Below are 9,524 nucleotides of genomic sequence, written 5' to 3' on the forward strand. Positions count from 1 at the left end.
CACACACACACACACACACACACACACACTATCAGTACTGTACTAATATCACACAATTATTATTACAGTCTCTTTGACAGTCAAAGTTTTAGTTATAAAGATAAATTAAAACTTGAGTTTGTAACAAAAAATATCAACATGTCAAGAACCTATTATCAATTCAAAGGCATATAATTACGCATTATCATAATAATAATTATGAAGTTGCCAACAAAAAATAGTTAAAAAAAAACTTTGTACTTAAGATTAAGAAAACAAAAACAAACTTTTTCTTTTATCTAAAAAACGAAATAACTTCTATCTAATCTTTGGTTATTATGTAGCGCGACAAGTCAACAACTCACGAACACGAAAGAAGTTTCGGTTTTAGTAGTAGTTTCGGCCGGTTCGCTGCCAAAACCGAAACTAAAACGAAACTCCAATTCTGTGCCGAAACTGGCCGAAACCGAAACCAAAACCGAACCTTCGGTCGGACACTTCTAATTTTCCTTCTCGCACACTTCTGCACGCACGGATACGCGTCGATTTCACGAAAGTGTGAAATACAAAAGCGAGTTTAAGCGTCGATTAAAAAAAAAAAAACAAATCACTGTGCAATCTGTTAAGTGGAATTAAAAATCATCGACCTCATTTTAGCTGGGAAAGATGAGTTATGAGTTTAACGCGAAGGAAAGGCGCGTACATCATATGTGTAACAAACGTAAGAGACTCTTGTCTGAGACTATAATTGTTCGAAAGTAGATGAAAATATTTTTTTTATCACTGTTCCAGATTTAGAATCTAGATCAAATTTTGACGGAAATACGACAAACTGTATAAAGATATTTATTTATTATCTTAAGATTATCTTAAGATAAATATCTGTCGTGATATTTTTCCACAAAACTTACAAATAGAATTTTTACAACTCGGATGATTCAGACGTTCAAACGATTCCGAGAACTCGGATGATTCAGAATTTGTATAATTCTCAACATTATTCTCATTATTTCACAGTATTATTATCGGTGTATGTGAGTAACAAGAAACTAAATAGATTTTTAAAACTCGCTACTATCAAGTAGCTGGTCATACAATAGCGGTATAAGTTTCCAGCTGATAAAAGTGCTAGCGAGACGTCTCTCTTTCGGCTAATCAGTGTTAAAAAGAACGGTCAAAATCCGTTATCGTGAACAAAAAAGTAAACAGCCAATGCTATTGATCTTTCACTCCGAGATGAATTCCGATCATACCTATTGTATGTCGAAGCCGATACTTGCTAACCAGAAGAAACCACGCCACGCGTGCCGACTGTGACACTTCTTGTATAAGCGGACGACGACGCCGGGTGACGACGATCCGCGCGACGTCAATCGCGATTGATTGACGAAAGTAACAGCCGCATTGGAACGGCGATAATACCGAGTAACAAGGTTAAAGCGCACATCGTCGCAGCGAATAAAACACGTGTATTGCGCGGAGTGTATTGTTATTATACGTGAATTTTTTAATGGGAAATATATCATTCGATAAACTTAAATAACAATTTTGTTCCACAAATTAGTACGGAAAAACCGACGTCAACTCTTCGTCGGCGCTAGCTCAAGACCCGATGGATATTTGTTAAGTTACAAAACCGTAACTGTAAATATATATTTAAATCATAATAAATAAAATAAATATATTACAGAATAAAAGAAAATAATTTAGTCGCTATTTGTATGCAAAGCGACTTTTCGATTATTCAGTAGATACGGGTCAGAAGTGATCCAGCCACAATCTGAAGGATACGTTTATCGAGGGTTAGTGTCTCAACACATTCACCAGACCCATAAAATAAAAACGAGACACACACTTGACAAGTGAATCAACACGTAAGACGCGACGTTGCTATTGCGTCGAGCCTCGTGTTCAGCGATACGATCGCTGATATCTGTTGATTGCTATTATGCGATATCACAGTCAAAGCTATGTAATTATCAATTTGCCAGACATTTTTCTTCCGTTCAAGAAAAGCAATGATGATAGCTTATATCTTCGCAACGGACGCGAAGAAAACACGGTTCGTACATTTTTTTTTCTTTTCCCATAATGTATGTGTGTGTGTGTGTGTGTTTGGTTTCCCACAGAGCTTCATCTCTCACTCTCGACCGACCGATGATCCCGCAATATCGAAGTCACGACGAGAGGGCTTCGAACGAAAGTGCACACGAAGCGAACGGGGCACCGGAGGGACACCGGATAAACGCGAATAAAGCAGTGAATCAGCAGCCTCTTGGACTCCGCATCCATTTTACACGAGTCAATGCAACATTTACATTTACACACCGAGCGCCAACTCGATGTTATCGCGAGAAGATCCCGCAAAAGTTGGAAACTGAACATTCGAACAAAATTCGCGATGATTACTTTATTTACATACCCGACTGTTAACAATTTAAAACGTCGCAAAAAAAAGTGATTGAACTTTTCGCGACTTCTCTCTCTGCGCGAGTTTTGCGAACACTTTTTCTCGGAACGTGTTTGTTCTTTGCGTGTAGATAACATTTATATATACATATACACGCAAGTGCAAATTGCACGAGCGAAGCGTTTGCGACCTTGCAATGCTTTCCTGTGCATTCTAATTATACCCGCCCAAACATACGGCCGGATTTAACGGGGCTTAAGTAGCGTCTCTCCGCGCCGTTACTATCGTCACGTGTTCGCAAAAAAAAAACAAGCACACTCATGTTCCTCGACACACGATTCATTCAAAAAGACGGGCCGATTCACGAAAACAATGTACTCACGTTAATTGTTATCGCTTTGGCGCAGCGCGTCGTCGCGCGTTGAAAGACGCGAATAATAGACGGTCTCAAATAAATATTCACACAGCTGCCCGGCATCCAAATACGAAGGAAAAGAAAACGCATCGTTTTGCGTGTGATATTTAAATGCAACGTTGAAACGAATATTAATACATGGAAAATAACATAAATTGTCAAAATATTACGTAATATTGAATAAAAACAACGACGCTAAAAATCTTTGTGTATTGAAGTATGCGTAAAATATGCGCGTGCATAAAATAGATAAAGAATTTTTATTAACACGCGCGTGTTATTTTCACAATATTTGAAAAAGAAGAATTTAACGGCCGCGAGAACGGTTGCGTTTAATCGGCTGAACGACACAACGAATATATTCGATTGGCGAGACGCGCGGCTGATAATACGCCGAGAGCTTTTAATAAATCCTCCGATAAAGCCGCACAATTGGCAATCGCCGGAGAATATTAAACGGCGCGGCATTGGTAAAAACACAATCGCTATCTGGACGAACCGAAAGGGGTGTGCACCGACTATAACTGACTCTGTGCGCGACGTATATATCTCCAGACGCGAACGGGGGCGTGTACGATAAAGTGTTTTGGTAACGAAAAAGAGAGATTGTGTGCAGCATGTCGTGAGCTCCAAATCAGCTCATGCTGAATGAGGAGAATGTTACAAAAAATAATACAGACTGAATTTTCAATAAAACGTTAAAAATTATCCGTTTGATGAAAACAAATTATTATTTTTTCGTTACCCGTTAGACAAAAATAAAACACAATATTCCTGTGTTAAATATCTTCAATTAAGTGACAGATCCAATTTAATAATCGTTTTTTGCGATAGATTTTCTTTGTGGATTTTCAAGTTTATTTTTATTCGGAGAAGAGAGAAAAGAAATTATCTCTCATGTGTTTTTTTTCTTAAAATAATGACCCCGTCTGTCTGCCGTTCTTCGGCGCGTGCGACGCAATTGTAATAACTACTCGTTTCCCTGATACGGTAAAATCTCTGTTCTTTTTTCTTCATTTGTCTCATTTGGCGCGTTCTCTGCTTTCTCTTTCGCTCTTGAAATCGACAGTCCACCTCGCGCAGGCCTTTCGAGAGAGAACGCGCCCGCGATGCGCATATACGTAAGCACGTTGTGTTTAGCCATTTACGTAAATTCAATCGAGCAGCGCGGCGTATCTTCTCCAATCCGACACGCGCCGCGTTCGGATTTCCTTGCGGTTTTTCAATTGTGAGACACTCTACGACCTCACTCTCGCATTGTCGAGCAAGACGGAATAGATTTGCGTTTGCTTTTGCGCAGTTTGGCATACGGTTCAAAAATTACGGTCATGCCAGCTCGCAAATAGCTTCTACGATTCTTGCAAAGAGCGATACAATTTTATCACTTGTAATCGTTATTACAGAGAGCTGAGTCGCGCACAAACAAGAATGGAAAACAATACCTATTTACAACGCGCACATTGTTCGGTAAAAAAAAGACGCGTTGTTACTTTTCTCTCTGTATGAAAAATAAAAGTGATATCGATTGGTTTCTCCCGCGTAGTTTATTGTACGCACTCTGTGTGTGGTACACAGCAGAGAAAGAACGTACATTAACTTTATTAATTTTAAATTCTTCCCGGTATTCCGGAGTTGATCCGGAGCACGGATTGATTCGTAATTATATAAATTCCGTTGCAATTTATATCTTTTCTGAGAATTTCTCAGAGTTACCAAATTTATAATTACATCCGTTGATTTTACATTTATCTGGAAAGACTCTCGGTGAAAGATCCATTGTATTCTACACATTGACAAATAAATTTGTTTCAAAACAAAAACTTCTTTGTGAATCACGTGGCATGTACACAAATGATAGTAAGTAACTTTTGGATCAAAGATCCAATCGGAAAAAAAAAAACAATTCTAGTCGTGTTTATTTCTTATATTACAAAACGTCAAAAGTTTTAGTCATGTTTTTATTTCGATTTTGTGTAAAATAACGCGATAAGATTAACCATATCGTGTCACACACAACAGAGAGATAGATAACTGAACCTTGCGCGCGCCGGATTGTCTCTCTGGAATCCGACTCGTTCGCACATTTTTGCAAAACACTTCGATTTGTCGTTTGCACATCTCTCGAAGTTATTTGCGAATGTATTTTTGGTGGACAACTCTCGAGCTGTTTTTTTTGTTTTTTTACAGCAGGAAGATTTAAAAGACAAATTGAACGACAAAATACACTTTGTGTTTTGTTTGAAAAAGTAAAAAACTTTTGTTACACATTAAACCTGTTCCATGTTCAATTGTTAAATATTTCAAGATCAAAATTTTTTAGAATTTCAAAACAGATCCCAATCTCGACAATTATTTATATTTTACACGCATATATTTGTCGGAATTTTCGTACGTTCCTGATCTGTTTTCTTCCACAGACAGATTCAAATTTGAATATTCACTGTCTTCAACTCTGTTGGGGACAGACTCCCTTGTTTTCTATTGCTCGTAATAGTAGCAGTAACACAATATAGGCTGCTCTCTCGGTGAAGAGACCGTTGACCGTGAGGAACGTTGACCGTGAATGACTTTATAAAAGTTCATTTTCACTGATGGCTAATCTGCGACTATAATGATACCGTGTACGGCAGCGTGATCAATTAAACGTACTATTATACAGCGGTAAAAAACTTAATTGATTTTGAAAGGTGCAAATAGCTTTAAAGGCCATTCATTGTTTAATCCCTTTTCTTGTAGAGGACAATGTTTTATCTCTCTCTCGTAATCGTGACCGTCATCTTATCACTCGTGCGAGCAAATTTCTCGCGCCAGCTAATAATTTTGTAATGACAAGAAAAACTCTTAAGAGTTCTGCAAATCTTCTTGATATAAGAAAATTTTTCGCTGCCCTATTTAAAAAATAAAGACTAAAAATCTCGCTGATCCGCGAATCGAAACAATTTTTCACATATTGATATGTAATCCAAAAATGTACGATTATAAAATTAATAATTTTCAAATATAAGTACAAGACAAACATTACGTATTTTCTCAAGTATTATATTTCGCTATTCTCACGTGATTAATGAAAGCCTCTCTCAATAGCAACGATTATTTGAAGTGTATCGCTGAAGAGAAACAAGTCAAACTCGATGGCAAATATTATTCCGTTATTGTAATATTCTATTCAGATATATCTAAAGATGTGTAACCAAAACACGAAGACATAATAAACAGGAAAGAACAGAGCCGTGAATCACGCTCGACGTGAAAGATGCTATAGTGTTCGTTTACATTAGAATAAACAGTCTTATAAATTAAAACAAATTAAGATTATTGCACGTAACGCAGTGTCGTGTTAAAAAACAACTGTGTAATGATAAGAAATTCGGAAAATTGTAATTTTCTTACGACGAGATGAAAAGATGAGAAATTCCCGAGCGATTTTTCCGTAAGAATTCCATCAAGAAGAGAATTCCATCTGGAATATTTTGGCATCACTCATAGGTCTATAATACATATATATTCCGCACGACTGTGCGCTCGGTCACGAAAATCGATAGATAAATGGAACTCCGAGGTTCGTAGGGTTTCGCTCTGACTTTATTAAGTCAGAGTAAGATTATCAACGAGTGCTCATCAACGTTACCTAAAAATCAAATACAAAACAATAAATTTTTTGGAAAAATTCGAGTTGATTGACAAATGTTTTATTATAAATTTACGGTGAGAAAATTCACCAGACAGATCGTCAAACAATATCAAAACGCTTATGTGACAAATTATGACTTAAGTTTATGCGATAAATTGCAAAGTTTGTCAGGAAAACTTGGTTCTTTCTCAAACTTCGTCTTCGTCAAGTTTTACATTTTTTTAATAAAAGCGCAGTTGTTTTCAGTCTCTTAGCAATATTCTTTACACGATGATCTTTCTCGAGTGTATAATTATTCCTGAAGAAACTGAGTTTTCCGCTTGACCGGAAAAAGAAGTCAAGTCCGAATAAGGACAAGGACTGAAATAGATGTCGATCGATTTTTCTGTGAAGAACGTGGCGTAGGGTTCATTGAGAGATACGCGCGTTTCTACCGAGGTCGGATCGTAGGAGTGACGGAGAACGATAAAGTCCGACTATCAAACTCGCTGTCATCCAATGCTTCGTGCTATGTAACGGAAGGAAATTAACCTAGCGATATGTAATCGTCAAACACAACATGACGCTAAACAGACTACCGCAATCTCGAAAGGTTCTCGTCACCTTGGAAATTACGTTCGACGAAAGTGTCTCCAAATGTGTTAATGAATAGTGAACGTGTATATATTTACATTAGTGTCAATGTGTCTCGCGAAACTATGTTGAGAAATTTTGTTTTTAAACTGACAAATAGCCGCATTAATGCAACGATTAAATTTAACTCTGATGCAACGTGCATAAATAAATATAATTGAAGCATTTTGCGAATTTTATCTCGTGTTTTTTTTTCCCGGCATATTTATGCATCAGTTTCGAGCCAAATATATAAAGTTTCTCTAATTAACTTTAATTATTACACTACTCTGAGTGCAGCTGTTATATTCTGATACTGATGATGTATCAGGTTCCCTACTGAAAAGTAGTTCCGCACCCCTCTTCGGCATATTTTTATAGGTCAAGTGACTTTTCGAACCAGTATCGAACACACGGAGTCGGATTGAAATTAGAACATTTTGTTCCGAGACAACAAAGCAACGCGTGCGTGTCCTTTGCATCGATAATTATACACAAAGGGTTTTAAGTTACACGCGTGAAGATCGATTTGAATTTTCCGTATCGTTTGACGTAACGCGAAAATCTGTTATCACTGCTGAGATTAATTATATAAATACTAAAACAGACAAACAGATCTCTCTCACAAAGCGCAGTTCTGTTCGATCATCCAAGCGATCTTTCACACGTATCGAAAAATTCCTCCCGTGATTTTCGTAAATTAATTAAAAAATAAAGATAAGCGAGATGTGCGAATCACGACTACACAGCTGCAAATCCAGGCGTCACTCCCCCGGATTGTACGGGGAATGACATTTGCATGTTGCGAACGCGCAATCTCGCGAAACCAGATTGCAAGGTGAAATTTGCGTTTACAATTACACACGAGGAGTCGAGGATTAGGAAAAAAAAAAAAATCATCAAATACCTGCTCTCTTTGCTCGCGAGACGAGAGCGGGGAATAGGACAAACTCGTCGATAAATTAGTACCGGTAGTTCCAAACGCGCATCTCGTTTTCTTTCCACCTTGCTACACTTTCTTACACCTTTCGAAATGTCTCTCTCTTTCTTTTTTTTTCTCTGCAGAAAATTGCAAAATAATATCTGCTCGATGAATTTTCGACGAAATCTGAGAGATTGTAATTTTTTTGCGATTATATAATTTATCATATTGCACGTATGCGTAACGTGGCACGTATGTAACGTCTTTCTTTCGAACGGTCAGAAGGATACGCGCGTTAACGATCGCGCGATTCGAGGAGAAAGGTCTTCTCCGAAGTACACTTCAATTACTTAGAGAGATACTGGTTTGCGTGTGTGATAACTGTTAATATCGAGTCACTTTCGTGCGCTATATACCTGTCGAGAGAAAAAGAGAAAGAGAGATACACATACGTATGAATTGAAACACAACGTGCCGGTAACAGGACTCGCGGAAAAACGTCTGTAGTAAACTTTTGCTCTCGTTACTCACAGTCGAGATGCTTCTTCTTGGGTCCGATCATCTCCTCGGTGGTGGCCTTGCAGACGGACTTGGCGAGGCCCTGGCCGGCGATGCTGTGCCTCGCGGCCAACAGCCTGTCGTTGATGGTTTGTCCCGCCATACTGTCCTCGCTGTCACACTTGTATTTAGCGAGCGCGATTCAGCAGAACGACGTTACACACTGCCTCCCGAAATTGATTGAACTTTTTTTCCCTGTGTATACGGGAGGGGGGAGGGAAAAACGAGCGCGAGAAAGAACCGCGCGCGGCTGACAATAAACGCGAGAAATCCTCAAGACACACTCGCGCGAGAAGCGAGTGAAGTCGGCCGCTGTTCGAAACGGCCAAGACGGGCGACTGATGTTGGGGTTCCCGATACACTCCTGACTTCACACCGCACACGTTGCGACACACCGATGAGACACAGGGCCACGACACGGCCGGACACGACGAACAGCGGACACGGGAACCGACCGCGAGACGCCGCTTGGTGACGTCCCGCTCACCCCGATATTATTTTTCCGGTCCCCTGCGGTACCTCTCCTCCTCGTTCTCTCTATCTCTCTATCTCTCTCTCTCTTTCTCCCGCTGCTTCTTCGTCCCCTCTTCTTGCCCGCCGCCACCGCCTCCTCCACAGCCGGTTTTGCTATCCGCGTCTCGCGAACCCGCTGCGATTTCTCCGCGTTCACTAGCAGCGGAGCCAGACAGCTCGCGCTACACAAGCTTCAACGGAGCTCAGCTGGATGATGGTGTTACACTCGGCAAGTGACAGCGACAGCAGGCTCGTTCTGTCTGCCAAGATGGCGGCGGCGCTCGGTGCCGACATCAGCCGACCTGTCGACCGACCTCACGCCTCCCACCAATCGTCACATTGCTGCGCCGGTCGACCAATCGCGCTCGTTCGTCGCGTCCTGCCGCACGTTGGGTTAGGTTATGACGTCACGCTGACCAGTCCGTGAACTCGCACCACTTGTGATCATTCGCGGAACGCTACCAAACGCGCACAAGTGTAACTT

At 40.0% G+C, this 9,524-nt stretch overlaps 1 protein-coding gene across 12 annotated transcripts in view; it reads right to left on the minus strand.

The window, feature by feature from the left end:
• Window positions 1-9,334, minus strand: part of LOC109856226 (phosphatidylinositol-binding clathrin assembly protein LAP) — a 23,940-nt gene extending 14,606 nt beyond the window's left edge. For 6 of the 12 annotated variants that reach the window (XM_020431257.1, XM_020431254.1, XM_020431253.1 and 3 more), the window contains exon 1: window positions 8,501-9,334. In XM_020431257.1, the coding sequence (XP_020286846.1) occupies window positions 8,501-8,630 (130 nt within the window). In that variant the 5' untranslated portion in view covers window positions 8,631-9,334. The remainder of the gene's footprint in view (window positions 1-8,500) is intronic. The other 6 variants (XM_020431263.1, XM_020431260.1, XM_020431262.1 and 3 more) reach the window with 3 other exon arrangements.
• Window positions 9,335-9,524: the final 190 nt, after the last annotated feature.

This window comes from Pseudomyrmex gracilis, unplaced genomic scaffold, assembly GCF_002006095.1.
Source record: "Pseudomyrmex gracilis isolate BER0280 unplaced genomic scaffold, ASM200609v1 scaffold_110, whole genome shotgun sequence".
NCBI classification, from domain to species: domain Eukaryota; kingdom Metazoa; phylum Arthropoda; class Insecta; order Hymenoptera; family Formicidae; genus Pseudomyrmex; species Pseudomyrmex gracilis.